The sequence below is a fragment of the Leptonychotes weddellii genome, chromosome 6 (genome assembly GCF_054177405.1).
Source record: "Leptonychotes weddellii isolate Sample4059 chromosome 6, ASM5417740v2, whole genome shotgun sequence".
Lineage (NCBI taxonomy): Eukaryota > Metazoa > Chordata > Mammalia > Carnivora > Phocidae > Leptonychotes > Leptonychotes weddellii.
Window position 1 is genome coordinate 114,000,668 of NC_138374.1, and position 19,537 is coordinate 114,020,204.

General features: G+C 42.3%; 1 protein-coding gene across 4 annotated transcripts in view; it reads right to left on the reverse strand.

Annotated features, from left to right (window-relative positions):
• The window catches only part of KDM5B (lysine demethylase 5B), an 81,272-nt gene extending 62,543 nt beyond the window's left edge, over positions 1 to 18,729 (reverse strand). For 2 of the 4 annotated variants that reach the window (XM_081825001.1, XM_081825002.1), the window contains exon 1: positions 17,677 to 18,201. In XM_081825001.1, the coding sequence (XP_081681127.1) occupies positions 17,677 to 18,186 (510 nt within the window). In that variant the 5' untranslated portion in view covers positions 18,187 to 18,201. Of the gene's footprint in view, positions 1 to 17,659; positions 18,202 to 18,373 lie in introns of those variants that run through there. The other 2 variants (XM_081825004.1, XM_081825003.1) reach the window with 2 other exon arrangements.
• Positions 18,730 to 19,537: the final 808 nt, after the last annotated feature.

Below are 19,537 nucleotides of genomic sequence, written 5' to 3' on the forward strand. Positions count from 1 at the left end.
ATTACTGAAAAATAAAATCTTAAAAATAAACAAAAAATTTTAAAAAGATCAGTTTTCCATATATCCAGTCTCACCATGAGAAAAACAACATAAATTCCAATAATGGGATATCCTATAAAATTCCCAGTCAGTACTCCTCAAAACTGTCAAGTTCATCAGAAATAAAGTCTGAGAAACTGCAACAACTAAAAAAAGATTAGGGCACCTGGGTGGCTCAGTTGGTTAAGCGACTGCCTTCGGCTCAAGTCATGATCCTGGAGTCCCTGGATCGAGTCCCGCATCGGGCTCCCTGCTCAGTGGGGAGTCTGCTTCTCCCTCTGACCCTCTTCCCTCTTGTGCTCTCTCTCATTCTCTCTTTCTCAAATAAATAAATAAAATCTTTTAAAAAAAAATTTAAAAAATTTTAAAAAGCCTAAAGAGATATGACAGCTAAATATAATGTGTATCCTGGATGAGATCCTGGAACAAAAGAGGGATATTAGCTAAAAACTAAGGAAATATGAATAAAATGTATGGACTTTAGTTAATAACAGTATCAGTTTATTAATTATAGCAAATATGTCATACTAATGTAAGATGTTTATAAAAGGGGAAACTAGGTGAAGGAATATACGGGAACTCTATCTTCATAATTTTTCTATAAATCTAACAGTTCTTAAAAATACTAAGTAAATTTAAAAAATTACTTGGATCAATTTTTATGTTTTGTGTTCCAAACTTCTGACCCCAAAAGACAGCACTCAAGAAACAAAATACATGGTGGTGCCAGGCTGGCTCAGTTAGTGGAACACGCAACTCTTGATCTCGGAGTTGTGAGTTCAAATCCCACTGTGGATGTAGAGATTACTTAAAAATGAAATCTTTAAGGGGCGCCTGGGTGGCTCAGTCGTTAAGCGTCTGCCTTCAGCTCAGGTCATGATCCCAGGGTACTGGGATCAAGCCCCGCATCGGGCTCCCTGCTCCGTGGGAAGCCTGCTTCTCCTCTCCCACTCCCCCTGCTTGTGTTCCCTCTCTCACTGTGTCTGTCTGTCAAATAAATAAATAGAACCTTTAAAAATAAAATCTTTAAGAAAAGAAGCAAAAACAGGGACACCTGGGTGGCTCAGTCGGTTAAGCATATGCCTTTGACTCAGGTCATGATCTCCAGGTCCTGGGATCTAGTCCTGTATTGGGCTCATTGCTCAGCCGGCGTCGGCTTCTCCCTCTCCCTCTGCCCTTCCCCCCAACTCATGTGTGCATGCTTGTGCGCACATACATACTCTCTCTCTCAAATAAATAAATTCTTTAAAAAAAAAATGCAAAAACATAGTCATATCTGTTTATTATAAATGTTGTAAAACTAATAAAATGACAAAATTAGACAAAAAGGCCCACTTTCTTACATTTTAGTTGCTATTGGTTATATGGAAAAGCTTATTGTTTTCCCTTTAGGAAACACTTTTAAATTTTCATTTCACTTCACAAAAGCACAAATAAAGTTCTTACCAAACCCTCTACTGGTTTAGTAACGTCTTCTGCAATCAATGCATCTCTTACACATGCATAGATCCTAGATTTATTTCTATTGAGTCAGGCCTTTGCAGAACTAAGTTTCTCTTCTTATGACTACAACTCTCAAATTTTTGGTCTTAGGACCCCTTTATTTTTTTTTTTTTCAAGATTTTATTCATTTGTCAGAGAGAGAGAAAGAGAGAGAGCACGGCAGGCAGAGGGAGAAGCAGGCTCCCCGCTGAGCAAGGAGCCTGATGTGGGACTCGATCCCAGGACTCTGGGATCATGACCTGAGCTGTAGGCAGATGCTTAACTGACTGAGCCATCCAGTCGTCCCGTGGACCTCTGTAAAAACTCTTGGGGGCCTGGGTGGCTCAGTTGTTAAGTGTCTGCCTTCGGCTCAGGTCATGATCCCGGGGTCCTGGGATCAAGCCCCGCATCGGGCTCCTTGCTCAGTGGGAAGCCTGCTTCTCCCTCTCCCACTCCCCCTGCTTGTGTTCCCTCTCTCACAGTGTCTCTCTCTGTCGAATAAATAAAATCTTTAAAAAGTAATAATAAAAATAAAAAAATAAAAACTCTTAAAATTGAGGACTTCAAAGAGCTTTAGTCTATATAGTTTGTATCTATTCACTTTGATCACAACAGAAATTTAAACTATTTTATGGGCACCTGGCTGGCTCAGTTGGAAGAGCATGTGACTCTTGATCTTGGGGTCCAGAGTTTGAGCCCTACTTTGGGTGTAGAGATTACTTAAATAAAAACTTAAAAAATAAAATGTTTTAAATCAATTCATTTAATCATAAGCAAAAAATAAAAGAATGGCATTGTTTTATATTGCATATATTTTGCAAATCTTTTTAATGTCTGGCTAAATAGAAATAAACTGGAATTTCATATCTTCTTCTATAGTCAATCAGCTGTAGTATATTATTTTGGTTTAAAGTATATCAAGAAAATCTGGTTACATATATTTAGTTGAAAAGAGGAAGTTCCCTTGGACTTGCTGAAGAGGTCTTGTGAACCCTCCAAGAGTCAGTCCTCAACCCAAACCCTGGAAACAACTCTTAATAATCCTAATCCCCATAGAATTCCCAACCAATCTGTCCTTCCAAGGAAATCTATCCATCCAGGTTTTAAAAGCAGCCCCATTAAGTGTTTTCTCTATTCGCTAACAATGATTTCTTGACCTATTTGAGTAATGCCAACATTTTTAGAAAAAGTATACCAATGTCAACCCAGTATTCCCTAAAAGCCCTACCACCAAAAAGATCCAGAAACTACCAAAATAATCATATCTGCAAACATACAGGGACGATTAACAGTGGTACTAAAGGGACACCTGAGTGGCTCTGTCAGTTAAGCGTCTGCCTTCGGCTCAGGTCATGATCCCGGGGTCCTAGGATGCAGCCCCGAGTTGGGCTCCCTGCAAAGTGAGTTTGCTTCTCACTCTGTCCCTCCCCCAGCTCGTGCTCTTTCTTGCTCATTCTCAAATGAATTAAAAAAAAAACAAAAAACAGTTGTACTAAAACATTAAGGACCTTTGTTAAAATTGTAATGCCTATAACTGGCAGGGCCTTGTAAAAGCCATCAGTTTTCAGTTTTACAGACACCTTATTTAAAAGAATATTAAGTGTCCAAAGCACTGTTTCTATAGAGGAGCATCTCTTAGTAAATGAAAATACAGTGGTAAAAAAGGGACATGCCATGATACGTTTTAAGCATCAGTCCCAATAAGGTTCCCTTTCACTTATTTTTTATTTTATTTATTTATTCGGGAAAGAGAGAGATAGGAGAGAGAGCACGAGGTGGGGCGGAGGGGCAGAGGGAGAGGGAGAAGTGGACTCACCACTGAGCAGGGAGTCCACCACAGGACTCAATCCTGGGACCCAGGGATCATGACTTGAACCGAAGGCAGATGCTTAACCAACTGAGCCACCCAGGCGCCCCCTCTTTCACTTTTAATAAAACTTGGTAACTATATCTGTATTTGCAGGACCTCTAAATGACTTAAATTTATTATTGTCAAAACCATGTGAAAATACCACGGAAATGGTCCTCCCAAAACTTCAAAAAGATGGTTTCCTTTCCAGTCCACTTTATAGGAACAAGCTAAGTACCATTTTGTTTGTAAGCAATAAGAGTAAGGGAAAATAAGATCACATGAAGACCTTACTCTTTCAAAATGTCCCCCAACAGATGTCTACCAAAGTTACCTACTGAAGTGATTCATACAAATTCTTAGCATATCCCCCAAAGTCTTATCTATATGCCTCTATATGGAAGCATCCTTTTAAAAATCACCCAGAAGGATCATAAGAAAGCTAAATCCCTAGTATAAACCATCTTCCACTCAAATGGGTTGACATCATGATAGGTAAATCATGAAAATTTAAGAAGAAAGCATTATTTCCTTCAGATCATTCATAGACATCTCATGACACAAAAGTCACCAAATGAAACCAGAAGAAATTTCAGATTCTTCCCCCCTACAGCAATTATAACTGGCACAAATATTACTTCAATATGCCTATCCCAAGCCATGTTACAAGGAAGGAGCTATACTGCCAGAGTCTCTCCCCCAAGGAAATTTACTAAATAGTGTTGATTCTGTTTTCTTTCATAAGTAGGATCCCAGTGAGGAAAAGGCAATCTCTGACAAAAATCTGAGGCTACCAAGGTTAAGAAAAGATGACATCCTTCAGAGAAAGGTTCCAGAAATGATTTGTCAGGGGAAGGGGTTGAGGAAAAAGGTTGGCCCCTCAGCAACACCCAAACCCACCTGGGCACCAAGGGCAGGAAAAGGTAAACAGCCCACACCCTAACTTTAAGGCCTCACTGAATCTGTAAACACATCTTCTACAACTTTAGTACTTTATAAACTGGACACTCCGAGATTCAAAATCAAGGTCACGAAAGGGACAGTAGTGACACTAAAAATCGGCCTGAGTCTCTGAGAAGATACTAAAAGACTACAAAATCTTTGTTTTGCTTGATGTTCCATTTGAAGACACATTTGGCAATTGTACTAAAAAAAAGAAACATAAATAGTAAGCCATTCATTTCACGGATGCAAATATTTAACAGCTATTTAGTCCTGCTACAATTAACTGCAAGCCTAATGTTAAAAGTGGAAATAATTTTAGAACCTGTATGATCCCTAACAGCCATATCTGAAGTAAAAGACTGAAGCCTGGACTTGAATAGGAATCGCTAGGAAGCTGCTCCATTCATCCCATTGCCAGATCACTTAATATTTATATAAGGGCAACATGCAATTCTACTCAGTATACTATAATTCTGACCATGTTTCAAGGCTAGATAGATCTCCTATGTGAAAGAGAAAAGGACGCACTAACACACAGGCATGCTCAACTTACAAAGGTAGATAAATAGGTCTTATCTCCAAAGGTCTTAAATTTATCCTATGATAGATCTCAAACCCTGCTCTGTAATTATTGTAGAGACAGCACCATCAACTGCCTTATTTATTTCACATTTATTGCCACATTTAATAATAATTTGATTTAAAAGATGACCCACTTTAACCTAAAATATGCAGAAATTGCAGCCTGGTAAAACTGGTCCCCATTTGAACGGCTGCCTGGTATCAAAGGGGCAAACTCTATAAAAACTCTTCTATTATCTACTTTTCTAGTTTTTTTTTTTTCTTAAGATTTTATTTATTCATTTGAGAGAGCGAGAATGAGAGAGAGTACATGAGAGGGGGGAGGGTCAGAGGAAGAAGCAGGCTCCTCGCCGAGCAGGGAGCCCGATGCGGGACTCGATCCCGGGACTCCAGGATCATGACCTGAGCCGAAGGCAGTTGCTTAACCAACTGAGCCAGCCAGGCGCCCTACTTTTCCAGTTTTTAAATAAAGGATTTTGCAGCTGTGTCTAGAGTTGAAACTTAAGAAAATCATTACCATAAGATCATAAAAGTCTTAAATACTGACTCTCAACAAACCTGCTTTTCCCCTAGCACTTTTCCTGAAGCCCACAACTAGATCCTCTTCCTTCTGTAAATGTTGATGTTTCTGGAGGTTCTGTCAGATTCTCATTCTCCACCCCTACTTCCTCCCCTAACCTTGCCCTAATCCAAAGCCCTCCCACATATCCCAGGCAGCCTCCTTTCTCTATACTCTATCTACCTCCACATCCCCAACCCTAGTATCTTCAACCATACTATATAGTTTCCATTACTTGCACACATCACACTGTATAATCCAGTTGCAGATCTTTCTCAGCAGTAAGACTTCGAATTCCTTTAAATCAAAGCTGTTTAATTCATTTCTAAAACCTTAAAAACCTTAACACAATGCCTGGCACTTATTGATACATCAATAAACGTACTGAACTGGGGTGCCTGGGTGGCTCAGTTGGTTAAGTGTCCAATCTTTGTTTAGGTTCAGGTCATGGTCTCAGGATCATGTCGGGCTCTGCTCAGCTCAGTGTGGAGTCAGCTTGTCCCTTTCCCTCCCCATTTGGCCCTCCCCTCACTCATGCTCTTCTCTCTAAAAATTAATAAATAAAAATCTTTAAATGTACTGACCTGAACCCACAACCAAACCCAAAGACCCAATTCATTTCTTCATTCACCGGAGCTGACAAAAAGGATTCCCTAGTTTCTGGTAGCGGAGTTGAGAAATTCTGCTAATTCAAAGTCAACAGATAGAGAATTCCTTATATTAACAGCTGCCTAAACCTCATCAGGGAACTATCTAAAACCAATTCTTAAACCTAGATGGGTTTTAAAATGACCAAAGGAGGGCGCCTGGGTGGTTCAGTGGGTTAAGCATCTGCCTTTGGCTCAGGTCATGATCCCAGGGTCCTGGGATCGAGTCCTGTGTCAGGGTCCCTGCTCAGCGGGCTGTCTGCTTCTCCCTCTGCCACCGCCCCCCATTCTCTCCCTCTCTCACTCAAAAATAAGTAAAATCTTTAGATAAATAAATAAATAAATAAGACGAGAAGAGCTTCCTAAAATTCAAACAAGAGGGCATCCCATGAGATTTTAATTCAGTTCTGGGGTGGAGCCCAAGATGATTTTGATGGGAGGTAGGGCTACATACAGGGGGCCTAAGGCTTAATGGATACTCTTTCACTGAATCTGGGTGGTCACTGAAATTGATGAGCCAGGAGTTTCCATACAAATGAGCCAAGCAACTAATAGTATATGAAATGCAAAGCTCATACATATTAATAAACTAAAAAAATGAGGATTAAAAAAAAGAATGAGGATATAGGATTTATTTAAATTTTCATAAATAAATTTTAGAGACAGATAAAACAAAATGGTTATCTTAGTATTATTTGATATCATTACGAATTTTGATTTCCCTTCAGTTGTGTTTGGATGGTGAGAAGGAAGCTAGGGAAAACCACTCTTCTCCCCAAAAAGCCTGTGAGGGGAGATGAGAAGTGGCTAATTTGTGGGATTTATTAAGGGAGCCACTGTGTATAAGAAGGAAGAACAGTGAACTTGGAAATAAAACCATGTTTGAAATTCTCTAATCTGTCCTTTAAAAGCTGTGTCACCTTAGGGGGCGCGCCTGGGTGGCTCAGTCCATCGACCATCTGACTCTTGATTTTGGCTTAGGTCATGTTCTCAGGGTCTTGAGATTGAGCCCAGCACTGGGCTCGACGCTCAGCTGGGAATCTGCTGAATTTCTCCCTCGCCCTCTGCCCCTACCCCACTTGCACATGCTCACTCTCTCTCAAATAAATAAATCTTTAAAAAAAAAAAAAAAGCTTTGTCACCTTAGACAAGTCACTTAACTTCTGTCAGCAGTTTCCTTACCTATAAAACCATCATACCTTAGCAGCAAGAACTAAGTAACAAAAATGTTTTTTGCTGAGCCCATCAGAAAAAAAAGGGTAGCTGATACCAGAATAGAAAATGTATAAGCAAAAGAATACAAATAGATATTGAAACAATAACAAATAATAAAAGATTCATAATTTTCCATCAACTGTCTCATGTAATCACAACTGTATTGTTACTATGGACATATGAGGTAATATAAATAGTGGTTAAGTGCACTAACTCTAGGTTCCAATCCTTACTCCACCACATAATAGTCAGGTGACTTTGAGCAAGTTTACCCACCTCTTTTAGGCCTCACTATGTAAAGCAGGGCCAGCATTATCCCCATTTTATAGGCAAGTTTAATGGAATAAAAAACTCTGAAAATAGTCATGACCCTTTTAAAGCTAACAGCTCAAGGATAACACATAAACAATAGAACACACACCAGAAGGCAAATGTTTTGATTCCTACTCTAATATTCTTTCCATGAATCTGTTCTCTTCAAGTTTTCATTTCCTAGCTAGCTAATGCCAACCTCCAAAAAAAAATTACCTTGGATCTTAAGTCAAATTTTAAACTCAGTTCCTCTCAAAAAAATCTTGATAGGCAATTATTATATAAGTCAAAGATATATTTTATAAATGGAAGGGGAGAAAAGCCACAAGATTAGCAGTGAAAAAAAAGTGGTGAGAGAAAGGAACCCAGTAGAATGGACTGCCATGAAGTCCAATTTTTAAAAACCCTAAACCCACACCCTACACAAATCCCTGAAGCCAACCTCCTGCTGGAAAATCTGGTGGCTTTTCTCAATTTATCCAAAATACATCATACCACTGGATAAGAGCCTCTCTGAGAGAAGAAAAAGCTTGGAATACTTAAAATTTTACAAAATGGAAATTATACTCCAAAGACTCTCTTCGTAGACCTCTCTCATCTCCACTCCCTGTCCCACAACTAAGATACCATAATACAAATCCTAAGAGATACTGCTCTCCCCATCTCTTCCCTCCAAGTTAAAGACTAGCAAAGATGAGACATTACCATCTGGTTTAAATATCACCAAATGATGAGTTGGTACAACCACACAGAAAATTGGGAGGATCTTGCCTTAAAGACCTCGGAACTGCATGGGTTTGATAAGGATTTGTTCTTTGTTTCTGGAGTGATGAGATAGAGTAAAATGGTAACGTTTCAGTATCTAGTCTAGAGTATGTATGCCACATACGAATATGTGCTTAATAAAAGCTCTAACCAAGTGTTCAACACACACTAAGTTTTCGACTTTACTTCTCTGAACATTATAATCTGGTCAAGCCAGTGAGATGGCAAGAATTAGCACAGGAATGCACAAAAATCTGCCTAAGGTCACATAAAGAGCATAGCTCTGAAGAGAAATCTTAGGCTAGGTGCATGCTCCCAACTAAAATACTCAACATTTAAGATTTAAAAGTTCTTTATACACCATTGGAGAGTGTTTTTAATACATCTAGAAAGCAATACTGAGTAAATTGCTTGATTCAAGATAAAAAAAAAAAAAACAGGGGCACCTGGGTGGTGCAGTCCGTTGAGCCTCTGACTCTTGCTTTAGGCTCAGGTGGTGACCTCAGGGTCATGGGATCGAGCCCCGCAGCTGGCTCCACACTCAGCACAGTCCACACTCAGTGCAGAGTCTGCTTGAGATTTTCTCTCCCTGTCCCTCTGCCCCTCCCACACTTGTGCTCTCTCTCTCTTGAAACAAACAACAACAACAACAAAAAACCCACTAGTGGAAACAGTATATATGGGTCTATGTAAGAGGCAATGTTTTTTGTCTTTTTTGGGTTTTTTTTTTTTTTTTTAATTTTATTTCTTTATTTGAGAGAGAGACTGAGATAGAGAGAGCATGAGAGGGGGGAGGGTCAGAGGGAGAAGCAGACTCCCCGCCGAGCAGGGAGCCCGATGCGGGACTCGATCCAGGGACTCCAGGAACATGACCTGAGCCGAAGGCAGTCGCCCAACCAACTGAGCCACCCAGGCGCCCCTGTTTTTTTTTTTAAGGACTTTATTTATTTGACAGAGAGAGACAGCGAGAGAGGGAACACAAGCAGGGGGAGTGGGAGAGGGAGAAGCAGGCTTCCTGAGAAGCAGGGAGCCCGATGCGGGGCTCGATCCCAGGACCACGGGATCATGACCTGAGCTGAAGGCAGACGCTTAACGACTGAGCCACCCAGGTGCCCCTGTAAGAGGCAATGCTATGAGGTCAAATAACAAGATATTATTTGGACAAAAAACTGGGGAATTCAGGTTTGTATGGGAGTTCTCATCAGCTTTATTATTTTTTTTTTTAAGTTTGCCTAATTGTTTCTAAAGAATAAAATACAATCTGGCTCTGTCCTGAGGATCAAAATAAACATTATCCCTGTCACCTTTTACTTTTCTCCCCACTTAAAAGAAGAAGAATTGTGGAATATTATATTAAAGACTCAATCTACTGACTTAATATACTAACCTAGCAAGAATTGGGGTTATTTAAATTGTTAGGTAAGATATAATGCCCTCCATGTGCAGGGCTTCAACAGCATCACAGCCATTTCATACTAGGAGAAATTTAAGTAATTTTCAACATTTCTTAACACAAAGCTCACCTAATACAAACTCTTGCCTGAATAGGCACACTACACAAGACACACATAACATATGCACCTGCAAATATTCTGAAATAGTTTATAACAGCTCTACTTGAAAAAAGATTTTAATCTCACTAATTTTTTATCTAATTTTTAAAAATATCTAGGAATAAACAAGCTTCATCTAGACCAACAGAAGAATTACATTCTGTATATTGTAGTTCTGATGCTGAGCTTTTGACTTTTCAAGTTTCACTTTTTAAAAATCCCCTCACTGTAGGGGGAAAGGGGGGATACATATTTGGCACTAACCCTTGTGTCTCACTAAATCTGTCCCCAGACTCTTCTTAGCAGTGAACAAATAAAGCTTTAGGATTTAAGCTCCTTGCAATCCATCAATTAATTAATCTGGACAGCAGCCCTAGGTCAGTGTCAGATCCCCTTATAGCAGATGAGAAGGCATACATTGGAGAAAAATGACATTGTCCAAGGTCATGACAAAATTAGACTCAGAACTCTACCCACTTACGCTCTAAAATCTAGAAACACCCGACTCCTTCTTTTACATAATAAAGGAACAGACTTTAGGGGTGCCTGGGTGGCTCAGCTGGTTAAGTGTATGCCTTCGGTTCGGGTCATGGTCCTGGAGTCCTGGGATCAAGCCCCACTTGGGCTCCTTGCTCAGTGGGGAGTCTGCTTCTCCCTCTCCCTCTACTCCTCCCCCCTGCTCATGCTCTCTCTCACTCACTCTCTCTTTCAAATAAATAAAATCTTTAGAAAAAATAAAGGAACAGACTTTTAAAAAATAATCCACATACACTCCCCTTGATAAAGCTTATTTTTATTTATTTTTAAAGATTTTATTTATTTATTTGACAGAGAGAGACACAGCGAGAGGGAACACAAGCGGGGGAGTGGGAGAGGGAGAAGCAGGCTCCCTGCAGGGCAGGGAGTCCCACGCAGGGCTCGATCCCAGGACCCCAAAATCATGACCTGAGCCAAAGGCAGACGCCTAACGACTGAGCCACCCAGGCACCCCGTTAAAGCTTATTTCTACCCATGCAAAATATTCCTTAAATTTTACATCTATTGTAAAATAACACATTACCAAGTGAAATGGAATCAACCCGTTCTAAAAAAACCATTCATTATGTGATCTTCTGCCTGGTGTTTAACTAGTTTCCTCTCTGAGAAATTAAGTTATTCTTTTGGTGGGGAAAGCAATTAGATTTTAAGGAGTTATTGACAAAATATTTTTCAATGACCTGATTTTTATTTTTTATTTTTTATTTTTTTTTAAAGATTTTATTTATTTATTTGACAGAGAGAGACAAAGCGAGAGAAGGAACACAAGCAGGGGGAGTGGGAGAGGAGAAGCAGGCCTCCCACTGAGCAGGGTGCCCGATGCGGGGCTCAACCCCAGGACCCCGGGATCATGACCTGAGCGGAAGGCAGATGCTTAACGACTGAGCCACCCAGGCGCCCCTCAATGACCTGATTTTTAAACTGCTCTTTTTAAACTTTTGACACCACAGAAATGTTTATCAGCAATTCTGATGAAACAGAAACTGCACCATCAAGGCAAAGGCCGAACTACCACTCTTCACAGAAAAGTGAACCTAACAACCTAACCAACAACTCATTAGACCCCTTTGATTCTCATTTCCTTAAAACTCCTTTTCTAGAAGGAATTTCAGATTCTCTTCCCCTACAGCAATTGTAATTGGTGCAAACAGTACTTTAACATGCCTATCCCAAGCCATGTTACAAGGAAGGAGCTATATCGCCACAGTTGGACCCCCAAGGGAGAGAACAGTTGAGATAGCCTAGCAGACAGGGAAATGGACAAATAGAGTATGGAATGATGCTTGCAGAGAATACCCTCCAACCACCACCACCAAACTTCCGGGTGCCAAGAGGTGGCCTGAAGATGGTCAAATTTCTGCACAGTTGCCACTAATGTGTAATAAAGCAACAAAGCCACTGATTAAAATTGAGAAATACAGGGGTGCCTGCTGGCTCAGTCAGGGGAGCATGAGAGTCTTGATCTCTGGGCTGTAGGTTCGTGTCCTACATTGGATACAGAGATTACTTAAAAATAAAATCTTAAAAATGAGAAATACAATCCCCATTCTAATTGGGTAAAGTGACCATCACTCACTAAAGGCTAGAAATCCCATTCCTAACTGCACAAATGTCACTCACACCCTTTAGAAGACAAAAGCTAAGCAAAACTGTTCTCTACAACTGAAGGTCACTAGCTTACTCTCAATCCCAACACTGCTAATCTGCTTTCTGCTCCTCTATATCCAGGAAAATAGCTAAAGGGACTACATTCTCTATGCTTTTGTGTATGCTTGAGTATTTTCATAATAAAAAAATTTTACTTTACACACTGGAAGTGACAGCCCTGGCAGAGCAAAGTAATCTTTCTGTCCAGAAAGAAAGTTTACATGATAAAAAAAGAAGAAAAAAAAAAAAAAAGATAAACAGATGGGATGACTCTAGACCATGTCTAAAGGTACAAGGCAAAGATAGATACTTTAAGAGAAATGCTCTACAATGAAAGATCTGAATGTTTAAAAAAAAAAAAAAAGGACTTATAAGAATGCATTTAGTCAAATTCCACATCTTTGTTCCAAACATCGAACATTATGGAACAGAAATGTCTCAGTGCCCCGGCAGCAGATTTTCCTCATTAGTCTGGTTCATAAACTTGGGGGTTATAAAAAACACATTCACCATAGAAATCATCTAATAGTTAATGACCTAAAAAGCAGCATTTTCGGAAGAATTTTTAGAGGTGTACGAAGGTAGCATCTCATTTAATTTTTTTCTTTAATCCCATGCTAAGACACAGCAGTTAAAAAAGTCCATGTTATGCTGCATACAATTCTCATGTCTCAAGTTTCTCACAAATTAGATTTTAAAAATCCAGTTATAAGTTTCTCAAACTTTATTTTTTTTAAAGATTATATTTATTGGGGCACCTGGGTGGCTCAGTTGTTAGGCATCTGCCTTCGGCTCAGGTTATGATCTCAGGGTCCTGGGTTCGAGCCCCACACTGGGCTCCCTGCTTGGCGGTAAACCTGCTTCTCCCTCTCCCACTCCCCCTGCTTGTGTTCCCTCTCTCGCTGTGTCTCTCTCTCTGTCAAATAAATAAATAAAATCTTTATTTATTTGACAGAGAGAGGGCACAAGCAGGGGGAGCAGCAAAGGGAGAGAGGGAAGCAGGCTCCCTGATGTGGGCCTCCATCCCAGGACCTGAGATCACGACCTGAGCCCGAAGACAACCGCTTAGCCAACTGAGCCACCCAGGCGCCCCTCTCAAACTTTAATATAAAGCAAAAGAGGAGAAGCCCAAGTGTTAATGGCTTTCCCAAAGTACCATTCTACCCACCCACTTACCCCAAAGGGACTCATCAGTTTGCCTCTGGTGATGCCTCTTCAAGTGACCCAAACTTAAAATTTCAGAAAGGAAAGTACAGACAACCCTTTAATTCCCAACATTTATTCCACTTAATTTTTTTTTTTGAGGTTGTTCTGCACTTAAAACAGGTGTATTAGCATAATCTCCAGAGAATATCTAATTCTCTCAGAAAGGAAAAATCACTACTAACTCAACACAAATCAAGCTGAAAGGTCTGTACAATGAGTAAAGCAAGGATATTCTAGGTTCCTGGTTTTTTAAACTTATATACGGCCTTTGGAAAGAGGTACACAAGTAGGCTTCCTGGAACCTAAATCCAGGAACCTAATTAGCACTTTCACTTGGTGGGGTGGGGGGGGGAGATGAGTTCTCTCTTTATCCTTTTCTATAGCCAAACTTTAATGTGGTCCAATTAAGACAAGAAGTTACAAAAGTCTAGAAAAATACCCACTTACAGCACATACACCAGATTCAATGTTTTTTTTAATCCAACAGTTTATAATGATATTTTTTTTTCCTTTCTAAAAGAATATTCTCTCACTGGAAGATTTCTATCTGCATATTAAAGTCTCCTAAACATCCTGAACTTTGTTGTTGTCCCCCAAATTAAGCAAATAAGTTCTGCTGATCTATCAAACATAAATACTCTTAAATTTAGGCCAACACATTATAAAGAAAATTAAGTACCTTAAAGACAAAGATTGAAACTGAGGACTAATAAATTTTCCCTAATTTTTTCTTATCAGTATATCTCAATAATGAAAGAATTCAAATCCCAGCTTTAACACAACATTAACACTTTTCAAAGGCAATTCTCAATTCATTTTACTCTTTATAAAGAGGTTTAGGTTGCATGTTTAAAAACAAATCCTATAATCACTGGTAGGGAAATTTTTCCAGTGGGGGTATGAATCTTAAGCTGAGCTGCCTCATGTATTTATAGTATCACTCACATTCTATTCTAAAAGCCTATTAATTTTGTTGATTAGTTCACTAGAAGTTACAACTAGGTGGATAGGTTCGGCTCCCCATGTGACCAATTTATAATTTACCACTGGCAAAGTCAAATTCAGCTAAACACCCATTCAAGAACTAGTAACAAATGAAGTTTGTTTTTATGTTGTTTAAGGCAGACACTTTCAAACTGTAACTGTAGGACTTAATCCAGGCTCCTACTAGGTGAGGAAAAAAAAGTTTTTCTTCCGACCAGTATAGTCCTAAATGTCTTAAAAGTGGGTACAGGGTTTCTTTTGGGAGTGATGAAAATGTTCTAACATTGATTGTGGTGATGGTTTTACAGCTCTGAAACTACTTAAAACTACTATGCATAACATTTTAAATTGATGAATTATATGGTATATGAATTATATCTCAATAAAGCTGTTATTTTTTTTAAAGTAATTATAAGTTCTTCTTTCACTCAAGGACGTTTCTATTAATAAGCCTTTTCTCCAAATGGTAAGGGGTCTAAGGTGGCTAAAGAATCACAACCAGAGAAAAATTACGAGACACCAAAGGAACTGCGAAAACAACAGAGAGGGTTAGGCCAAAGTCAATCAAACCTAAAATTAGGGAGATTGATAGGCTGGAATGAGAGTAAATGAGCTCCATTATCATTAACACCTCTAACCATACAAAGAAATGTGTATTTAAGTTCCTCCCTGTTCCTAATGGTAGAACCAGCAGGCTCACTCAAAGATGCTGACTGTATTAAAACACTTGGAAGTTTTACACTTTGCCTATAAAGATGAAGGAATCAAACTAATGACCCACAGGAAGTTAAAGTTGAAAAAATGTGTCTATTGTGCCATCTGGGGTTTGATTTAAATCCCTGATTTTTGGACACTGCCAAAGAAATATGTGGAATCTGCCTATCTATGGCCAAATGTTAGACATCTGAGGGCAACAAAAAAAGTTATAAAAGCCGTCAAATATATTCCAATCAAACTTGGGAGACTCAAAAAAGTATTCACTGAGCAGCCAACTATTTTTTGCCTAATAATTACACTCCTAAAATTAACCACTTCCAAATACCACAAAGCAACATGGAAAATGTGTCCTTACAAAGACATCTAAGTACATCAAGAAGGAAATGAAAATATGCATTTTAAACGTAGCAAAACCAGAAGTCAGATTAATTGTAAATTTAAAAAAATTTAAATCCCAGGAAATAAGCCTGGTTATCCCACATACTTGATATAATTTGAAAAAGATTTATTTCCCTCTTTAAAACTCAGGATTTAACAGTTTTCTTAATTTATTACCTTTTATCACATTCACCTTACTATAATTTCACAAATTTCTGTGAACCCCAAGTTTTCAGAAGCAAAACAGTTTAGGACCCTCACAGAAAGCAGCTATAAACTGAAACTATGTAAGTAACATTAATTAAAGATACAAAAGGAAATAGAAATGCTTTATAATTCTTCCCCTAATCTCCCAACAACAAATACCAACAGACCCAATCTCTATTTTAACACAGCCACTTGTATTCCAAAAAATTAGAGAACAAAAATCATCTAGAAACACAGGCATTATATAGCTATACTCTGGACAATATTTCATACCTCTTGGGTTTTTTGTTGCTTTATTTCAACTATATGAAACCACTTGTTCACAGCTTCTAAAACAGAACAGTTTCTAAAACAAAGACTGTTTACATCCCTTAAGATACCTTTGTTCCAACAAGACCCTTCTTCAAGAGCTACAACTTCTGGAAAGATTTCCCTTTTTGTGGTTATATCAACAACAAACTCTTTCCATTTGGCACAGGAGTTTGTTAAACAAAGGCCGAAGAAAGCCCCCCTCACACAAAGAAGGTCTCCAAAACAGAGCATTGGTTATGTTTGTAGATTATCCTCTTTAACACCCTTTCTCAGGCTGTAGAATGTACTACTCTCTCAATACAAAATGGTGGCCATCATGTCTGTCTGGCATTCAGAATGGGAAAAGGCAATATTATCACACATTTTGCAACACTTACCATTAATATCCTAGCCAAGATGAAGAAATGGGTAGCCAAACCTAACCAGAGCCAACACTATCTTTTTGGGAAAGGGCCCTATAAAAGGCACAGAATAATAAAGGGTTTACCCCAGCCCTAGTATATACCACAATACCAACATGGAGGACAACTCTCACTCCCAGGAACCCGACTCCACACATTTTGATTACCAAGAACTTAATCAAGTTGCCTCATTTCTGAATAAAATCTCATTTATGCAAATGAACAATACTCACATTCACCCTTCCTAGCATTTGACATAAAACTAAACTGCTAAATGTTTGAAACATGATCTATTCTTCCAAGAATTAAAACCTTAGCTCTAATAAGCTCCGGCTACAACTTCTGCAGGCCTCTTTGCACTCTAGAAGAAATGTACTTCCCTTAAGCAACAAGAATCAACCTTATCCACTTTTTGAAAGAAATGATTCTATTTTCAAACATTTCCCCCATACTAGCTGACCAGTTATTTTCTGAAGCATAGGTTTCATCTCCATCTTCAAACTTGTCCAAGAAAAACCAAAGTGTGGTGTCTGTGTTTTAATTTTGGGGGGAAGGAGATGGGAGACCGGAGAAAGAAGACATACAGAGAGATCTCCCTCAAAACTCTTTTCCAAACCAGAATGATTACACACAGAACCCCTGCAACTCCAAATGTCATTACAAAGAGCAAGCTTAAGAAAGAAAGGGATTGGGGGGGGGGGGAATCTTCCTCCAACAGGAGTGGGAGTGGGGGTGGGGTGGGGGGCGAGGAGGACAGTGGGGAGAAGATTCTTAAACTGTAGGAAAAGCAGTTAAACGTCCTTCCCAACGGTCCCAGCCCGTCCAACCGTCCTTTAGGCCAACTCGGACTCGGACCATCCACAAGGTGGGCAAAAAAACAGGGGTGTAGGCGCGCACCCAGTTCCGGGTGGGGGTGGGGGTGGGGGACAGGGAAGGGCTGGCCGGGCTCTGCTCAGCGAACGTTGGAGCCGTTAGGGATGACTTCAGCAACACCCCACCCCTCACACACACACACGCAGCCCCCAGGCCCGAGGCGCTTTTACACACGGCTCGGAGGGCTGAAATGGGGCTGCATTTCAGCCTCCGCGGGGTGGGGGGCGCGGGAAGTGCGCGTGAAGCCTTCGGAGGTCTTCCAGTCTGACAAGTCCCCCTACTGCACGGCCTCGCCCCCACCCCACCAACACAGCCCAGACCTCCCCGGGGAGCCGAGCGGCCGGGCCCAAAGTCGGGTGTGCGCGCGGCGGGGCGCGCGGGCGGGCACCGGGCCCTCCACAGCCGGTCCTGACCCCCCACCGCCCCCAAGCGCCCCCCCACACACTTACGCCCCCCACAACACCACCTCGGCTCCGGGGCCGGCCCCGCGGCTCCTCCCCGCCCCCCGGCAGCGCTGGACGCCCCCTCCTCGAGCCCGGCCCGGGAGACAGCAGGAGGCCCGGGGCCCGGGGGGCAGGGGGGTGCCCCCGCCTGCAGGGTGGGGCGCCCAGGTGAGGGCCGCTCCGGGCCGACGCCGCCACCACACAAAGGACCAGGGGCTCCCGCCGCCATATTGAAAACTTTCCTCCGCGCACGACAACTCGCAAGTCCCCCACCCCCACCCAGCACACACCCCCGCACCCCGGGGGAGGAGGCGAGCCCCAGCCCGCGGAGCCGCGCCGAGCCCGGCGCCCGCCCTCCTCGCCCGCGACGCCGCCGGCCTCCGGCAGGAAGCACCCCCGCGCCCACCCCGGCCGCCACTCCATCTGGAACCGAACCCGAACCCCGGGCCGGGCCGCACACCGGTCCGCCCAGGCCGCGCGTCGCCCGGGCCCTCGGGGTGGCACCACCGAAGCGCCCGCTCTCCCACGCTCATCTCCCACCCTGGAGAAGCCCCGTCCTCCTCCCCCGGCCTCAACTCCGACCCTGGGGCAGCCCCAAACTTGACGCGGCCTCCGGGGCGACCCCGCTCCCCGCCCCCCGTGCTTCGGGCCTCCCCAACCCGCGAGTCCTCTCTCCCTCCCCCAGCCGCGAGCAGGATCCGGGGTGCCGGCGTGACTCACCGGCGGCGGCCGCACCTTACAGATCCCAGTCTGCTCGGCTATGGGCCGGATCTTGTGGATGAAAGCGAAGGGGTCCGCGAACTCTTCCCAGCTGGGCTCAAAGACCGGGCACTCGGGGGGAGGCAGGAACTCGCCCAGGGGGCCCGGGCCCCCGAGGGGCAGCGCCGGGCGCGGGCCCGGGGGCAGCGCGGTGGCCGGCTCCATCACCGCGGGTCGGGGACGGGCGAGGACGGGGTGGGCTCCGGGACCGCGGCGGCGGGCTGCGTTGGGTCCGAGACGTGTGCAGACGCGGCTCTGGCGACAGCAAGTCCGACTTGTACTAGCAACGGCAGCACCTTGGGCTTTTTCAGCCTTCCTCCGACGACGTCTTGCCGCTAACCCACGCCGTGCGCCTCCGCCGCCACGGCGAGGAAAAAGAGTCCCACCCCCACCCCCACTCACCCCCCGCGCCGAGCTCTCGGCCCCGCCCCCGAATCGGGCGGGGCCGGGGCCTTCAGCCTGAGGATGGAGTTGATCCTTACGGTCCAGTTGAGCCAATATTTATTGACCATTTACTACGTGCCAGAGTCCCTTCCCTCAAGAAGTTAATACTCTGGTGGAGAAGATCAGACACATGAATGGACTATTTCAATCATGTCAGTACACTGTGGTGGGTGCCATGATAGAAGTACATACACTTAGTAAAACCTGGGGAGGGGCAGAAGGTATTTGGCATAATGGAGAAGGATTTTCTAGGTAGGGGGAACGGTTTGAGAGTAAGAACAAAATGGAGGTGAGAAAACAATAGTTACAATGTTAATAATAAGCCAACACTTGAGGACTTGCATATCCTGGGCACTGTTCTAAGTGCTTTGCATGATTAATCATTTAATCTACACAACAACCCTCTGAGGCTGATACTCTTATTTCCATTTTACAAATGGAAAGTGAGGCACAGGTTAAAAGCAGTTTGCCCAAATTCATACAGCTAACAAGTGATAAGAGACTATCTTTTGGAAAGAGGGGTGTTGCAGGGAAAAGTGATCCTTGAGCAATATAAGAACGAGGTGGTTGTGAGTGAAGCAAAAGACTTTAAAAATAATCTAGATGAGAAACGATGGTGCCTAAATTAAGGCAGTGGTACTATTCATTAGGAAGAAGGGATGCAAATGTAGGAGATAAAAT